Here is an 18,173-nt window from a genome sequence, read left to right as displayed (position 1 = left end):
TCAGATGATATTGCAGTCTTCTCGCTCCTTGTGGAAATCAGGAATGGCCCTAGACCTTACTGTCTTTGGCCCTCTCGGGATACTAAGAATCCTAGCTGAGTTACTCATAAACTGTGTGCCACTGATTCAGTAGTTTACCTGTTTAAGCCTGTTTTCTTATCTGTTCAATGGGATGATGCTGCCTTTTTCACAGGATAGTTCTACTACAAATTAATACATGAAAAGGGCTTGCCTCAGTGCTTGGCAGTTCATGGGGGCATAAAAAATTATAGGTATATTTTTGTTTTTACTTAATAATGGTTTTTAGTTTTGTTATTTTACTTATAATTTATATTTAAGGGAATATAATTTAAATATAAATTTGAGTATTTATAAGTAAATTTAATTTTATCATAACTGAAATTTATCATCAAGTTTTTCTGGAGATAGTAATACTGTAAATATCTCTTCTTGAGGCATTGTGTATATATAGTAGAGACAATATAAACTATATATATATATATAAACTATATATAAATATATATAAACTATATATATAAACTATATATAAATATATATAATAACCATATATAGTTATATATAAACTATATATATAAACTATATATAAATATATATTTAACTTATATAGTTAGAGACAGTATAAATATAGTAGAGGCAATAAGAATGATTTACCCTTCAAAAGCACTCTTCATGTACATAATCTCATAGGAAGAGATTTCATGGGATGTGGTATAACAACATTGTCTGGAATTTAAATGCTCAAAGAATATTTTTTTTGAGAGAGAGAGAGAAGGGGAGGGGCAGAGGGAGAGAGGGAATCTTTTATTTTTTAATGTTTATTTATTTATTTTGAGAGTGAGCATGGGGGAGGGGCAGAGAGAGAGGGAGAGAGAGGATACCCAGCAGGGTCCAATGCTGTCAGTGCAGAGCTCAGCTTGGGCTCTCATGAGCCTGTGAGACCATGACCTGAGCTGAAATCAAGAGTCAGACACTTAACCCAGTAAGCCCCCAGGCACCCCAGGAGAGAGAGAGTCTTAAGCAGATTCCATGCTTAGCATGGAGCCCCATGCGGGACTTGATCCCATGATGCTGGGATCATTACCTGAGCCGAAATCAAGAGTTAGACACTTACCTGACTGAGCCACCCAGGAGCCCTAAGTGCTCAAAGAATATTCTTAAATGAACAAACACTACTCTGAACTTCTCACTTTAAAATAGAATGCTATTTTAAAAGGCATATCCTGTAATGTGAAGTGACCGAAAATCCTGAATCATTGTAAATCCTGAAATGTGAAAACAATGCCATTTGGGTTTTCATTTGTTTAGGACGCCGCCCTTCAGTTCAGAGGAAGAGTTGGATGGCGAGGACCTCATCCAGGCATGCGCATCCCCAGACTTACTTCTCATGCAGTCATCCAAAAGCAACAAGAGTAGCTTTGGAAAGAACACTGTCAAAAGTGACACTGACTGGACCGAGGGTAGTGAAATCGAGGACTCTGATATTTCTCCCAAGCCCACAGGTGAGCTGTTGTCATTGAAAATCCTTTAGGAGGGCGCCTGGGTGGCTCAGTCGGTTAGGTGGCCGACTTTGGCTCAGGTCATGATCTCACGGTCCGTGGGTTCGAGCCCCGCGTCGGGCTCTGTGCTGACCGCTCAGAGCCTGAGCCTGTTTCAGATTCTGTGTCTCCCCCTCTCTCTGACCCTCCCCCGTTCATGCTCTGTCTCAAAAATAAACGTTAAAAAAAAAAATTAAAAAAATAAAAAATTTAAAAAGAAAGAAAGAAAGAAAGAAAGAGAAAATCCTTTAGGAAATTTTGTTTAGGACAGTGGTTCCTAACTAGGGGCACAAAGCACCGGGAGTCTGAGCTGGGAAAGTGCTCACAGGAAGGATGGGGCTAATCCAAAAGCTACTGTTGCCAAAGGAAGACGGACAGGGCACGGCAACTGACTGATGTGCAAGTGGAAGGCGAGGAGGGAGCTGGGGATACCGAAGTGTGTCAGTTTCCTAGGGCTTTAGGAACAAAGTGCTACACGCCTTGTGGCTTTGAACAAATTTCTTATCTCCGTTCCAGAAGCTGGAAGGCCAAAATCAAGGGTGGCAAGGTTGGTTCTTTGTGAGGGCCACAAGGGAAAGATCTGGTGTGAGCCTTTGGCCTTGGCTTGCCAATGGCCGTCTGGTTGTCTCGTCACATCACCTTGCCCCTGTTCGTCTTTGTGTCTGAATGTCTCGTTTTCATAAGGACACTAGTCATACTGGATTATGCCCCGCCCCCTAATGACCTCACTTTGATTACCCCTTTAAAGGCCTTATCTCAAAATAAGATCACGTTCTGAAATATTGGGGGTCAGGACATCAACATATGCACATGGAGGGATACAACTCAGCCCATACACTGGGTGCCTGTAAGAATGGCTGTTCTTATGCACCGTGCTGCCTTCGGGTGGGGCAGTTCTAGAGGAGCAGAAAAGCCAAGTGTAGGACTGCTGATAATTTGAAGAGAAGTGGGGCATAAGGGTCATTTCTTAAAAAAGAAGTTCTGCTTAACGCAGTTTAAACATTATATATTTCAAACACCTCAGATATCATTAATTTATCATATTGTATACGATTTATATATGTACATATAATTATGTAAAATATAATTAATTTCAAAACAGTTAATACTGTTTTTGAAAATACCCACATGGGGGCGCCTGGGTGGCGCAGTCGGTTAAGCAGCCGACTTCAGCCAGGTCACGATCTCGCGGTCCGTGAGTTCGAGCCCCGCGTCGGGCTGTGGGCTGATGGCTCAGAGCCTGGAGCCTGTTTCCGATTCTGTGTCTCCCTCTCTCTCTGCCCCTCCCCCGTTCATGCTGTGTCTCTCTCTGTCCCAAAAATAAATAAACGTTGAAAAGAAAAATCTATTTAAAAAAAAGAAAATACCCACATGAATATTCCACTTATACAGACTACCTTGCTGAAATGAACATTTCTTTTTTTTTTTAATGTTTATTTATTTTTGAAGGAGAGAAAGACAGAGTGTGAGTGGGGGAGGGGCAGAGAGAGAGGGAGGCGCAGAATCCGAAGCAGGTTCCAGGCTCTGAGCTGTCAGCACAGAACCCGACGCGGGGCTCAAACCCACAAACTGCGGGATCACCACCTGAGCCGAAGTCAGACGCTTAACTGACTGAGCCACCCAGGCGCCCCGAAATGAACATTTCTGACCACAACTTGAATGAAACCATCCTTCTTTGATTTAAAATGAAAACTTTATTACTTCTAGTCTAGGGAATCATGATCTTTTTAAAATGGATTATTATAAGGGCATTAATGTAACTTTCTGTCAATGCCCAAAATATATCAATTGATTTTAATTTAATAAATATGATTTTTTGCAAAGCTTACATTTTTTCAAATTCGCCTGTAAAGTTATTTTGGAACCAAACATAGATAATGATTTTTTTTTTTTTAACTGTACCTATTTCCTGTTGGTCACATAGGAACCTCCATTAAAACGCTGACCGAAAAAGTTGAAAAGACGGTTTCAAATCACGGAAGTGTGAACAAGCCATTTGGTGGGATTAACGTTGCTGAGGCATTCATCAAGAAAGAATTGAAAGAAGACCTGAAGGTGAAATCACTTTTGCTTGCTAGACATACACAGAGAAATTCATCTTTTAACGGGTTATCCTTACTAATGTATGTTCTTTCTGTAGTGAAATATTAAACAAACCTAGTTACTTGGTGTAGCCAGAGGTTGAGACTTTTACCTTATCTCACTTGCCATCTTGCCTTTCTTTCCATTCTGCAGAGAATCAAAGATACTGGGGTGCTAACTGGTAATAAGGCAACATGTGCTTATCAAGTTCTACAGGTTTTCAAATGCCTGTCACATGTCGGGCTTGACACTTGCAGGTAGACGGTTTGTACACAGAAACGTGTGACTGACTAGAACCTGGGGCCTCAGATCCGAGTCAGCGGCATGACCTGACCGTAAAATGGGGACTTGTCGAGGTCTGACCCCACTTGGGAGCTGGCGTTGGTGGAGAAATGCATCAGAGATCTGAGGGCAGAGCCCAAGCTCTTCTCCCTGAAGGGAGGAGAGGCCCTGACACATTCCGAGGTCCCAAGGCCAGGACACCGGAAGTGTTTCTGTGGATGGAGGGCTCCTGTTGTATTTCCGGGCGTCGCTCATCTGTGCCGACTGGGTCTTCCAGTGGGCCTTCCAAGTCACTGCTTGCTTAGATTTAACTCTTCTCCTGCCCATCTAGGGACCCAGAGCATTTTGTCAAACTACTTTTAGTAGTGTTACTTGTGTTGTACAAGCCAAAAGTGACAAAACGTATCCCTCAAGCAAGAGAAAGCTAATGTGTCTTCCTTAGAAAAGGAGCAGTAGAAATGTGTGCTCCTTCAGTCGGGGCCTTTTCTGCAGGGCCTTTGTGTGACGTCTCCTGCAGTTCAGTGTCACATTATCACAGAGGGAAGAGCCCCAGACCCTGCCTAGTTCCTACTTGGGGAGCACCCTTATTTTACTACTACAACGTAGTGTTTCTGGGATTTTGGAAACTCATGGTTGGTAGAGGAGGTAGGAAACCTACATTTCCATGGCAAAACAAAAAACAAAAAACAAAAACAATAAAAGAGGTGGTTCTGTCTGCTTTCAAAACACAGCTTTCCAAGTTCGTTTCATTCCCTTCCAGAAATGACCAGATGGGCAATCCTCCGAGATTCCCCAAATTCAAGTCATCCTGTGTCAGCAGCACAGTCTAGCCAACAGAATGACCAAGGGGCGCTAACATGGACCGCGTCTTTATGAAACGTTCATTACTCTCCTTTTCTTTTAGTGCACAGATGTGGACGATGAAGACTGGGACATATCATCCTTAGAGGAAGAAAAATCTTTAGGGAAAAAAACTGGGCAAGAACAGAAGGAACCTCTACCTTTGAAGAATGAGCCAAATTCTACTCAAGTGCCAAATGCCTGGGTTGCATCTAATCTCCAGGGGCCAAAGGGAGAAGGTTTGCTGCTTTAACGTCTTACAGGAGCTTGGTCCACTTTCTAATTATTTGTGTTTCTTCCTTATAAATATCTAATTAAACTTAATATATCATACAAGTATCGATGCTTTATGTTATTTTAAAAAGGACTAAATGTGCACAACATCTGATCTGTATATATTTATTTAATTTGGGCCTAATCTTTGCATTTTAATTTTATTACTTTAATTTTAACCTTATTTTTGAGAACGCCATACAGATATTCATGCTTCATGCAGATGCCTCGCAGAAAATTAGACTTTCTGATCACACACCTGAGTGGGGCCATTCTTCTGGCAGTCTTCCTGAATTAATCTGCTCACACATCAAATGTTTTTATTTTCTTTGAAGAAAGATTTCTCTTGCAACATCGTAGCCAGTGGGATGAATTACAAATGAAACCCTGAGGTGACATTGTTCTTGGATGAGACCTAGCATCTGGCTAAGTCCGGGAACTTAAGTCTCAATGTATGTTTAATTTTTAAAATTATAAAATGTAATCTATGTATTTTTTATTCAAAGAAATTCTGCCCATGGTGAAAGCCAACGGTCACAGAAGGGCTCCTCTGTGTGCCCCTCACCTCCTACGTTACCTCGAGTTCCCCCACATCTGAGTAGTGGGTCACACTAATGTCCAGACTCCACCTGTAGACGTTAACTGTTGGTGTCCTGCTAAGACAGACGGGGGTCTGGCTCATTTTCTCCCCTCACTACACCTCTCATGACCCCTCTTCAGGGTCTTCAGGCCCCTATTGGTAGCTTTAATACATGCAGACCTCTCCCTTTGTCCTTTCCATTTTCAGCAAGATCTCTTGCCACCTCACTCTGTAAGATGCCAAGAGGAGCCATTGCCATGTCCGCCCTTCAAGTCAACTTTTCTCTCCTCCAGGGTGTGAGCCGTGCCTATACTGCCACACCGTGCCCATCACCAGGTGGCCTGTGCTGTCTGAAGGTTGATTCTGACAGTCACAACCTGACGACCATGTACATTACAGTAACTGTATGCACACGGGACCGAGAGGATGCTCTGAATACCTTCCCTTTCTCTTCTCCCCGTGGCATGACCTCACGCCCCTGAAAGAAAAGATGTCTAAAGGACACTCAAGTGGAAATCTCTGCACCACCCTATTTTGGTGGCTCAGCACACTTCTTGACATCATATTGAAGCCCACGTCCCCTAGAAAATCCTTTTTTTTTTTCCCACCATTTAATTCCTACTTGGCTTATTATAATTTGATTCTGCTTTCTTTACACCTACTACTCAGAGTCCGTAACAGTGACAAAACATTATCGAGCACAGTCAGGATCCAGACCCTGTGCTGAATGCAGGGAAGGAGAGATGCTGAGTGGAAGCCTCCACGTAGGGGTCCAGTGAGGGTGTCCCGGAGACGTGGCCATTCCGTGGCCAGACTGCACCCAGCCTCCTTCACAGCCTGCGGACGCTGGGGCCTGCAGATGGGTGAACAGACTCAGACACCCAAGTTTCGGAGTTTTACAGGCTCCTCAATGTGCTGGTTTGATCACTCAGGCCTCCTCTTCCTCCCCCCACAGGACTTCAAGATGAATCAAGCACGTTGAAAAGCAGCTTAGTAACTGTGACTGATTGGAGTGACTCTTCAGATGTGTGACTACAGCCCCGGAGTCAGAAGGTCCAGACGCCAACAGGATTTCAGTAATCTGCCCACAGGATCCTTAACGCTCCTGCCCTACGGTATTTCCCACAAGAACAAGGAAGCGGATTCAAAGAACAAGGGTCTCTTTAACAGCACCTAATTCAGTATTGAAAACAAAAACTGTCAACAGTATTTCGAAGCATACAAAGGTGTTTAAGACTTCTGCTGCTTAAAAATAATGTGTCATTGAAGTCATAAAAAGTTTTCTCTTCAGAGCGGTACTCTAGTGTTTAAGCGCATTTTTTCGACTAATTTTTAAGTAAATTTTTTTAAAACATAGCCAGTTTGGGTTCGAATTAAAGCTTTTTTTTTAAATACCTTTCTTATATACATTGTCCCACTGGAAGTGATTTATTATAAAATTCTGTTAGTATGCTTAAAACTGAATTAGTGGAATCAGTGAAATCTTACGAGTAGACTGGTTATTTTTCATATAGAAATAAGTTTAGAATTATAAAAATATAGCTAGGCCCACGCTAAATACATTTTCCAGAAGTACCTGTACCAGACTCAGCTTTGAGCCATTGTAAGCATGTTGTTATTAAACAATTATTTTAGAACTTTAAACACCATTTCTGCAGTATAACATTTACCTTGGATATTTTATGAATAAAATGTAGCTGTTTTAAACGTCAATTTATCAGAATATGAAAAGATTGGGTCATTACTGAATTCATATGTGTATGTAGGGTTTTTCCCCCCTTTTTTCAAATGCCCAACCCATATTATAAAATACCTCAAAACTATTAGTTCTGTTCTTAACAATTGTCAATGGTCACAAAGTTCATATAAACTGTTTTTTGCATTTTTTGTACTTTGTGGTACTACGTGTACCCTTGTTTCCAAAAAAAAGGTAACATTTTAACTAATGGTCTGTTGGGTTTTGATGTCTTTTTCAATTTGCCAACCTTTTAAGTAAAGGCCTCCATTACATCACTGTGACTGTGGCTGAGTTACTCATTAAAGACAGTTCTGAGCTAAACTTACTTTATGGGGGGGCGGGGGGTTAGGCTTGCCCTGTTAGCTGTGCCACAACAGCCTAATCTAAAGTCACAACAATTTATTATGCTTCTGCCCCTCCCCGCCCCTTCCTCGCCCCTTCCTCGGGGGGTCCCTTTCACTTGTCTGCTTGCACCCTTTCTAACACTTCCCCCAGGCCATTTTATGCAGATGTACTCACTTTGTATGTAAGTGCTTTCAATCAAATTTTCATGTAGTAAGACAGAGATAAGCAACACACAAAAGCCACGTCCTGCCTGCAAAGGCACAGGGGCCACTGTGTTATTTCAACCCTTATTTAAACAGATACTTATTTAACATACTTATTTAACAGATACTTATGTAACAGACCTTGGGTCTGTTTTGCTTTTTTAACATGCATCATTAGTTCCTTTAATCAGAACAACTTCATAATCCTCATCCTGAAGATGTGCCAAAAGGAGGGGCCCCTGGGTGGCTCAGTTGGCTAAGCATACGACTTCAGCTGAAGTCATGATCTCGCGGTTCATGAGTTTGAGCCCTGCCTCAGGTTCTGTGCTAACAGCGCAGAGCCTGCCTGGGATTCTCTCTCTCCCGCTCTCTCTCTACCTCTTCCCCACTTGTGCGCGCTGTCTCTCAAAATAAACTTAAAAAAAAAAAGATGTGACAAAAGAAGAATTATTAAGTAACTTGCCAGAGGCCATACGGCTAGGAAGTGACAAGAGCAGGCTTTCCCTGGGCTCCAAGCTCCGTGTCTGCCACATCTTCACTCCTGACGGAAGGGGGTGGACTTCTGCCAAGTGAGCCCCAAATTTAAATCAAGTTGGCACATTTGTGTTGCAAAAGCAGGTGCCACCCAGGCTCCAGGACCTTCCTCTGCGGGCTCCAAAGTCAGGCGTGATCAGCATCTCTCACTCAGCTCGTGCTGATGCTCCGCTCCAGAACCTGCTTTCTACAGAGACACCCAAGCAGTTATTGAAGGTGGACATGCCAGGCAATGGGCAGGAGCCCTTCCTTGAGCGCTCACAGAGAGTCGCAGTAGTGACAGGCGTAAGAAACCACAAGTCAATACTACGCAGACTGTATGTAACCTGTCCATCAACCCACGCATCTTTCGAGGAACAGGCTCGGACTGCCCCCACACTGTTCACAAGATACCACTCCTTAATACCCATTCTGTTTAATATATGAAGGAAAAGAAGGAATGGGGGCAAAAACTGCAACGTCTGAATGATTAAGGATACGTTACAAATCCTTGATCCTTCGGTGCTAAATGCATGTTCTATAAATGTATCAGATATATACAAATCCTGTAAATAACCTGTTTATTTTCTTATAGAAAGCCACAACAGAAAATGATTAGTATATAACTGTGTAAGAACATTTACATCCATACAATCAGCAAATTCTCCAAATTCATGTTTTAAAAATAGTTTGAGTGTGAATTACAGGAGGGCCTTGCGGGGATCATCTGTGAACAGTTCACTTTTATAGTAAAGACAGCTCGCGGTGGTTTTCCTTTCAGACATAAGCGTTTTTATCAAACTGTTTTGAAGGGTTTGTGGTTTTAAGATCTCCTCCTGCGCCAGGATATTTCGTCCGAGAAGACATGACAGATGTGGCCCCGTTGTATGCGTATCCCATTCTGCAAGGCAAAACACCGGAGATCCCGTTTTTTTACACGGAGGGTAGAAACCATTTCCCCCACTTCTGTCCCAGCCAAGTTTCAGAGCCTCCCTGACTACTTTTAGTTAGCACTCTCTCTTGTACCCCCAAACATTTCACTGCCATTTCTGACCAGTGAGCGGGACCACGGGAATCTCAGCAGAGGAAACTCATGGCTTGTTCATTTGTTGTTTCTCTTTTAAAACTCCTCTTCCTGGACCCTGGGGGACCCTAGTGACCTTCATCAGTAATGTCTGCCCGTGTGAAAATGACGAGGTCAAGGTGAAGAATACACCACACCCTGTCATAAAACCCGTCTTTCTGCTTACAGAAATAGCTTTGGGATGTAAGAATGATCAGCTCTGTTTTTTAAACTAACTTTAACGAAGTATATATTTATTCCATTCAATATATTTATTATATCGAATATTATATTCACTATATATTCCTCACTTTTGCCAATTCTAGTTTTTTGAAGTTTCTTTTTTGTTGTGTTTTGTTTTTCGACGTGTCTAAGAATCGTGTGAGCGATCTAGAACCTGCCACACGTGTAGTAACTTTAACAGGTCATTTTTATCTCTTTTTCATACCTGGGTGTTTTGTTGTTGTCAGATATTGAAAAGCAAAATATGACACCACCAATTATGCAGAGTGAGGCTCCCGCCCATCCAATAAACAGAGCAGCTCCTAATTCATACCTGTGAGGAAGCATTACACATGCATTACAGCTTACTTCTTTTGGGGAGTAAACAGTATTTAAGACCTAACAAGCCAACCTTTACTAATGCTCATCAGAAATTGCCACTGCAGCTTGCAGAGGAAATAAGAACACCTTGTATCTGCATAACGCCTTAAACTCTACTCAAAGTGTTTTTCTGGCCATCACTTGATTGTATCTCCCCAGTCTCCCGAAAGGAAGAGGAAGTGATCCCTGCAGGCGAGTCAGAGGCAAAGCCAGCTGCAGAGCCCATGCCTCCTGAACCAACCAGTATCTTTCCTCGGGGCTCTAAGGCTCACAGAGCTTTCCATCTATTTATTCTGTTGCACAGGGTAATTTATTATTATTTTTTTAATGTTCATTTATTTTTGAGAGAGGGAGAGAGGCAGTGCAAGCAGAGGAGGGGCAGAGAGAGAGGGAAACAGAGGATCTGAAGTGGGCCCTGTGCTGACAGCAGTGAGCCCAATGTGGGGCTCAAACCCACGAACCGCGAGATCATGACCTGAGCCAAAGTTGGACGTTTCACCGACTGATCTCCCCAGGCACCCCACACAGGGTAAATTATTCAGGTAGACTCTGGTTAGAAAATGGAAGGTTGCCTTTGCTTTCAGTTTAATTCCATTTCATAAACATCTATTTGCAAATCACATACAAGGTGTTGAAGATCAGCAGAATGTGCCATTCCCAAAGAGGCCACTTGGGCATGGGGATTATTTTGAGTGGAAGGCAACTGAGAAGATACAAGAAAAGCTCTCTGCCCTTCCCCATTTGCCTAAAAGCAGGACATAAATTTGTAAAGATGTCCCCTGTGCCACCTACCCCTCCTACCAAGAAGGACAGAAGTTAACCACCAGAGACAACAATACACTCTGATCAGCTCACAAATGGCACCAGGGGGCTCTCCGTAACACTTTACTAACTAGCCCTGCCTTCCATTACTTCCTCCATAGATCTGCCTTCCCACAATTTGCCGCCCTAGGAGCTCAGAAGCCCTGTCCCTTGTCTTGTCACCTGTGAGCGTATTGTTCTTTTGTTAAGATGTCATATAAGCCCAAGTTCTAACTGGCTCTTTGAGTTACTCATCACTGGGTGCTCCCACGTGTATGCATGATGCTCAGGTTGACCAACTGTTTTTCTCTTGTTAAAGCATCTTTTGTCAGTCTAATTTATAGGGTCTCAGCTGAGAACCTTGAAGAGTAGAGGGGGAAAGAGGTTAAATTTTTCCTCCTCTACAGAGCCCGTGAAAAGTCTGTGCTAGATAAGTGCTATCTTGCTTATCACCACAATCTAGTGGGAGACAAATACAAAATAACATCATTTAGTGATAGATTGCTAATAAACAATAAACACCTCCTATATGGCTGGTCACAGTACTCTGCTGATGCCTTAAGCAAATACAAAGATAGACAAAGCAGCTGCTGCCTAGGGGATGTCCCCACACAAAGGGACAAATAATGCTACAGAGAACAAGAAAGGAAATCACTTGCTGTGGAGGGCCAGAGGAAATCCTTTTAGGGGAGGAACACTCACCCAGAAAAACAAGTAAGGAATGAGAAAAGTATGCCAAAACGTTAGGGGCTGTGTGTTCTCATGCTTGCCTATGCTTTTTCTGAAGAATAGGGTTTTTTTCTTAATTAAAGAAGTGATCCTCAAGCTTTTTTGGCCCACAGACTTCCACTGCAAGGCAAAAACTGATGGATGCCATTCCCAGCCTAATGGTGGTTTTCAGGATAAAATGAAGCCCAAGTGGGAGGGGTCTCTTTTGGTCATGCAGAATCCACAGAAGAGCTGAGACAGAAAAGCAGGGGGCGAGGGCGAGAAGGGACAAGGCAGGTCCGAGGTGGGCTCCCTTCCCAGCCTGCCTCCCAAAGGAGGTGCAGGGCCAGACTCAGGTCTCGAGGCCACACCACGCTGTTGACAGCATCTGGCATGCACCCACCACCTGTGCCTGTCCCGAGTTTTGCCTCGTCTGTTTCTACGTGCCATATCACTGACTGAACTCCCAGCCGGGCAGGACAGGATCTCTCCCATGATCTGAGTCACAGTAATGGTAATGGAAGAGTGACCTTGACTGCCAGCTTGGGGAAGCAGGAAGCGACCCTAACAGAAGATCAGGAAGGTACCGTCCACTCGCTCATTTTCAGACCTGGCTACAGAGGCAATTTCATAGCCTGTGTTCACAGTTGGGAAGAAGTGATGTGCACAACACATGCTGCCCTGTGGTCCCTTCTTTTCTCACTGTCGTGTTGCCTTCTCTGGGAAACCCAGGCGACAGCTGAAGCGAGTACAACAACAGGGAGCAGCACATCATCCCGCACTAGAGCACTAATTATGCTCCCGTAAACAAGAATCTTCTCCAACCGCTCCCACTAGTGGCGATGGCAGAAACAGAAGACTGGGGTAAAGTGCAACAAAACACCTTCAGCCTGCACAAAAACACTGGACCGAAAGGACTCAAGGCTGAAGTGCACTGATGAAAAAGAGCTGGCCGGACCAAGAGTGCCAAGTTCACGGTTTTATAAAAGATGCCTACATTAAACACCACGCAATCCACCTAAAAAGGATATCCTGGACTTCCACCACCAGCTTTTATGACGTTTGAACACAATTATGCACATAAAACCAGCAGACTGCCTGCCAGGTCGTTAGATGTAGGTCATCCGACCTCTTCGAAACATCCGTGAGTCCTACAGCAAGCTGCTCTCAGATGCCCCCCGTCACGCTTTCGCCGCAGACGGCTAACAGTGAGCACACTGAACATTTCTACTTGGAGGACATGACTGTGGGATTACAGTCTAATGGTACTTTCTGTTTTTCTCTATCGTGGGCCTCCCATTAGAGTTCAGGCTGTCTTCACTCCTAATAAAAGCGTGCCTTAGTTATTACTCTTAGTGTACATACCCCCGGAAGCAACAGTCTGAGGTTTTTCTTAAAAAATACTGAGCTTTCTAAAATCAGATTCCAGAGCCGGATACCATGGTCGATTAAAAATAAGTCTCTAATTATTAATAGTGGTCAATCAGGGGTGACAATCATAGAAATCATAAACTACGGCTTGGCACTGTGAATTCGCTCAAAGGAGCATGCAAACATGTACACAGTGTCGTCACAAATCAGAGGATAAATTACTCAGGCAGGAAAAATGTTGGGACTTGTGTCTTTATACTCATTTAAGCCATCCTGAACCTTCTGCAAGAATCATGAGTTTGTCTTATATTAAAAACAGGTTCAGGGCGCTGGGGTGGCTCAGTCAATTAAGTGTCTGACTTTGGCTCAGGTCATGATCTTGCAATACACAAGTTTGAGCCCCACATCAGGCTCTGTGCTGAGAGCTCAGAGCCTGGGGCCTGCTTCGGATTCTGTGTTGCCCTCTCTCTCTGCCCCTCCCCTGTTCTTTCTCTCTCTCTCAAAAATAAACATTTAAAAAAAAATTTTTTAAATACTGGCTCACTTATTCCTGACTTTTAATATATTTTCATGTTATTTAACTTTAAGTCAGTAAATTCAGACTCTATTCCAAGAAAAGTACCATTTCCATTTGAGTTCCTTGTCAGTTCTCTCAGAGACAAATAGTACTCAGAGCTGAAGTCTTTAAGAGACTCCACATCTACATCAGCAATTTTTAACAATTTGGTTTTGTGACTTGGTTCTTTCTCTTGCAGAGACTTTTTCTTCTTCATTCTGTGGAAAGACACGGATAGCAGACTTACTCAGCAAGGACTCAAATTCGCACCTATCAGTGTGCATGATCTGGCAAAAACTGGCTGGTATTATTGAAAGACAGGATTGAAAGAGCAATATAATATCCACTCAAATCTGTTCCAGAGCATGCTTCCTTTGACACTGACTGGGAAGCTTAGTCTCTGCCTGGAAAATCTTTCTCCGTTTTTTTGGTAATACTAAGAAGCTGACTTCAATGCCTCCAAAGATTACCAAATTTCAGATGCTCTGTTGCAGGGCTTTCTTTCATTAACAATATACTCCTGGCCCCACACCAGCTTCCCCACTCAGAGCGTGCCCTCTTTATTGGACTGTTACGATCGCCAACATTTCTTCATTATTCTGAAAAGCTCTAAATCTGCTTAGCACCAGACAGATCCATGATTGTCAGGGGGAGGACAGAGCTCCATTTTATGGATCAAAATATTGTTTTTACAGTATCTCAATCCTCTCAGTTGATAGGACTAATCAAAAGCTGCCTATATGACTTTAATTCACTTATGTAATTGAATGTAATTTAGCAAGCAGGGGAAAACTTTACTTGTATATAATCACTTAAAATTTCCCCCAAAAAAGAACCATAAAGAACTAAGGCATTAAAATATCCTTTGAACTGGGACGCCTGGATGCCTCAGTCAGTTCAGTGTCTGACTTCAGCTCAGGTCATGATCTCAGGATTTGTGGGTTCAAGCCCTTGCATTGGGCTCTGTGCTGACAGCTTAGAGCCTGGAGCCTGCTTCAGATTCTGTGTCTCCTTCTCTCTCTGCCTATCCCCCACTTGTGCTCTCCCTCTCTCAAAAATAGACATACATACATACGTACATACATACATATATACAACCATACATAAATAAAACGGGTGAAATTATTCTCACCCGCCTGGCTGTGCCTGGGGCCCTAGAGAGCTAGTACCACACTTGGAGGCCTTCATTCTAATCATCTCATACTTCAACTCATATTTCAGCCCTATAACCTTCACAGTAATCCGAGAGAATGGACTGAAGAACCCCTTTTATTTGCACCTCCTATTTTTTTGTCTTCCTTGCATCCAAACCCGTTATGACTTATTTGCCATCTATGAGGAGCTCGTGTAACCTACCCAGGTCACCACCACAGAAATGATGTGCCAGGAGGCATTGTGCTCATCATGTGTTTTGAGGTGTACAAGAGAAGGACAGCTCTGGTCTCAAGGATCTCAGAGTCTAGTGACAATAGTCAGATAGTAAGCAAGTAACACTAGCAAAGTGCAATGAAATTTAACAGCAGCATCAGAAGAGTATGTTTTTGCCAAGTAAACATTACCTGTTCTCCCAGATCCACCCAGACGTCATTCAAGTGAGTGTCTACAACTATAACCAGCATTACTGTCAGCTCACTGTACTAGGATTTTTGTGTGTGTGCTAAGAATTTTTTTTTGCATAATTACATTCAATTTTCATTACAATCCTGAGAGATAGGTATTGCTACCTCATTTTACAAATGAGGAAGCTGAAGCTCAGGGAAATTAAATTACTTGCCACATACCTCAGCTAAGTAAATGATAAAACCAGGATTTAAAACCCGTAACTGTGATTCCAAAACTCAAGCTCTTAACCAGCACTCTTTCTTCCCTTTATGTAGTATACCTTAGCTAAGTAAAAGATTTTATCAATATGAGAAAATGCAATCAATGCAATATATTTTTATTTGTCATTTCAGAGAGATGGATGTTTTCTCTCTCTGCGGCTCACTGCCTTCTCAGTGGCTCACAAGCTCCAGGGTATGGAATTTTTTCTGAATTCCCCTCAGGCTGTCTTTTCACCCAGCACAAAAAGAGGTGAGTGTAGTAATTAAAATCAGGGCATGTTGGACTGGAAAAAACAGAAAATGCAGCGCCTCCAAAAACAAAACAAAAAGTGTTTAGCGAATGAAAAAAAATCTCCTTGTACGACCCCCAGAGGAGCGAAGTGACCTTGCTGTAAGTCACAGAGCTAGGAGTCAGGTCTTTGGCATCTGGGATAGCGTTTTTTCAAACACATTGTCTTACTCCTCATTTTAACAAGAGTGGTAGCAGCCAAAATAAATATTCCAGTTAACTGAAAACTAACGATCGATCAATTGATCGATCATGTATCTCTATCGAGTTTAAAGTTTAGAAAGCATACCACGTATTACCAACATAAACATTTTAAAATTGAATTCCACTGGCATGCCATTGTTTTAAAGATTACTACCTAAAATAAACGTTCTTCAACTCATAGGCTTATATAATCCAAGGTCTAGATAACTACATGAGTAGATTTTATATTAAATAAGTATTCTGCAGGTATTATCTATAAACACTCCTCCCCCCCTCGCCCCCCCCACCCTCTCCTGGGGGCCCAGTTACAAGGATGGGCTGTCACGTGCCCACCCAGCCTGTGTACCTCCCCACCCTGCTCACAGTCTAGCTTTCCCTTACACAATCCCATCGGCTAATGGTTTCTCTCCCACTGCCCACAAGATGCCACAGGATTTCTCACCCGAAGCTTCCAGGAGACTTACAAAGTACTAACAGGTACCTCCCAAATGGCAGCTAACGTAGAGTTTAAATAATAAGCATCCACTTCTACACGGAAACTTCACGCAGAATTCTCACATTTAGGAAACCCAAAATAAAGACTGATCTTTTTGGTGTCAGTTCTAAATTGCTTTCTTGTGGCTAGATTAAAACAGACATACATGCGTTTCTTTTCTGTGTGCTGTGATTTATCAACAAAATTCTACAAACGTTCTATATTAATAACATGCTGATGTGGTGAGTGCTGTAGCTACGTTATTTTCTTCTGTCCTCTTCACACTGAGAAGCAGGAGGGATTACCTCTCTTATCCAGACAGACAACTGCAGCTCCCCTAAGATCCCAAAAGAGCGAGGGCAGGGACAGGAGCTGAGCCGGGGTGTAACTCTGAAACCTGCCTCTTAGCCTATGTGCCGCCACCCCCCTCCAACCATCTGCACGCACAGGGAGTATCTTTACAGAAGCCCTAATTCCTGCCAAGTATTCACGGAAATTAAAAAAAAAAAAATCCACAGTGTAACAATATAATATTAGCTAAGGTAAATTACAACTTAAAAGAAATATGTCCTGTCCCCCAAAATCACATAGGCCAATTCCAAAACAAATCTGTTGTTTAGCTCCATCTCCAGTCATATGGAGAATTGGGGGGTTTCCTGGGCCCTCTTTGGTTTTAAGTGAAAATGATGTGCCGAGTCCTTATACTCAAAGCAGGCAGCAGGCGTGATAACGTGTTCGCACACACGCTGTGAAGTCTGAACAAGCAGACACTGCAGAGGGGGCTGTGCTTCAAGACAGGAAATTCCTGGAACTTCGAAGCTGCCTTGCGACCCCTGAGGGCATGGCCAGAGCTTTGAGTCCGTGCGTGCGCAGGTGAGTGTGCGCATCTGCTTGTGTTCAGAGAAAAAACATACGGATGAATTTGCAGCAAAAAAAGCCTGAGTCATTTAAAAGCAGATCCCGCATTTTATTCAGAATCCCCCACGGGCTACCTGAAAGTGTCTCAGAATCAAACCAGGGACAGATGTATGCAGGATGGCTCTCTTGGGAAGGGTCTCAAGAATGTCTATGAACTTGACAGTTCCTGGGGGTTGCACGTCTCCAACTCAATGCTACGACTGAGGCGATTAGAAGAAAAGAAGAAATTACTCAAGCCTTGTTTCTTTTAAATTGTCCCTTTCAAACCTGCCTTCTATTTGAGAGCCAAGCGTCTTAACAACAGTTATCACTTCTACCAGGCTTCCAACATTTCAATATTCATTACTCTATGGCTCACCTTAGTACACGACCTCAAGTAATGAACTGCGACATTGATGCACGGTGCTAAGGGCCAGTATCCTTAAAAATAACAGTGAACGTTTACTGAGTGCCTACCGTGTGATGCATGCTTCTAAAGAGCTGAATATTTATTTGCCACCTCCGTAGCACAGAGGAGGGACGCAGGACACAGAAAAGACACGGACCTTCTTCAAGGTTACACAACAAATAAGCAGCAGAGCCGGGCTTTCCCCCCAGGCAGCCAGGAGGTGCTGGATCCAGGGCCTCGCTCTTTGACACTGTGCTTATGCTGCCTCCTGCCCTCATGTCCACATGACATGCCCGTAGGTCCCAGATGTCCACAAACACGCTCAGTCTTCCCACTCCAGGAGAGATGCAGACAGACAGTCCTATAACACTGCTGACCAGCCTCCTTGCTGTAAATGTCATGGAGCAGGCACTAGGCACAAGAGACTCCAAAATCAGCAAGATGTGGTCTCTGCCCGCAGATGCTCCTGGTCTGGTTTGGGACAGGAACCAGTAAGTAAGTGCTAACTGCACGGCAGCATTATGACAGAAGCACAGGTGGTGGAACAGGAGCACACGGGAGG

The 18,173-nt window shown here is 43.2% G+C and overlaps 2 protein-coding genes across 17 annotated transcripts in view; one reads left to right on the top strand and one right to left on the bottom strand.

The window, feature by feature from the left end:
• DZIP1 (DAZ interacting zinc finger protein 1) overlaps positions 1-7,632 on the top strand; it is a 55,057-nt gene extending 47,425 nt beyond the window's left edge. For all 5 annotated transcript variants that reach the window (XM_027065106.2, XM_027065104.2, XM_027065103.2 and 2 more), the window contains 4 exons: positions 1,327-1,520; positions 3,481-3,611; positions 4,825-4,999; positions 6,569-7,632. In XM_027065106.2, the coding sequence (XP_026920907.1) occupies positions 1,327-1,520; positions 3,481-3,611; positions 4,825-4,999; positions 6,569-6,645 (577 nt within the window). In that variant the 3' untranslated portion in view covers positions 6,646-7,632. The remainder of the gene's footprint in view (positions 1-1,326; positions 1,521-3,480; positions 3,612-4,824; positions 5,000-6,568) is intronic.
• A 1,344-nt stretch (positions 7,633-8,976) lies between these two features.
• The window catches only part of CLDN10 (claudin 10), a 112,358-nt gene continuing 103,161 nt past the window's right edge, over positions 8,977-18,173 (bottom strand). For 3 of the 12 annotated variants that reach the window (XM_015082434.3, XM_015082435.3, XM_027065100.2), the window contains exons 4-5: positions 9,924-10,031; positions 8,977-9,313 (exon numbers count right to left, since the gene is read on the bottom strand). In XM_015082434.3, the coding sequence (XP_014937920.1) occupies positions 9,190-9,313; positions 9,924-10,031 (232 nt within the window). In that variant the 3' untranslated portion in view covers positions 8,977-9,189. Of the gene's footprint in view, positions 9,314-9,923; positions 10,032-14,634; positions 18,083-18,173 lie in introns of those variants that run through there. The other 9 variants (XM_053217208.1, XM_027065101.2, XM_053217204.1 and 6 more) reach the window with 7 other exon arrangements.

Source organism: Acinonyx jubatus, chromosome A1 (genome assembly GCF_027475565.1).
Source record: "Acinonyx jubatus isolate Ajub_Pintada_27869175 chromosome A1, VMU_Ajub_asm_v1.0, whole genome shotgun sequence".
NCBI lineage: Eukaryota > Metazoa > Chordata > Mammalia > Carnivora > Felidae > Acinonyx > Acinonyx jubatus.
The sequence above is the reverse complement of the archived record's forward strand: the minus strand, read 5'-3'. Positions and strand labels throughout refer to the sequence as shown.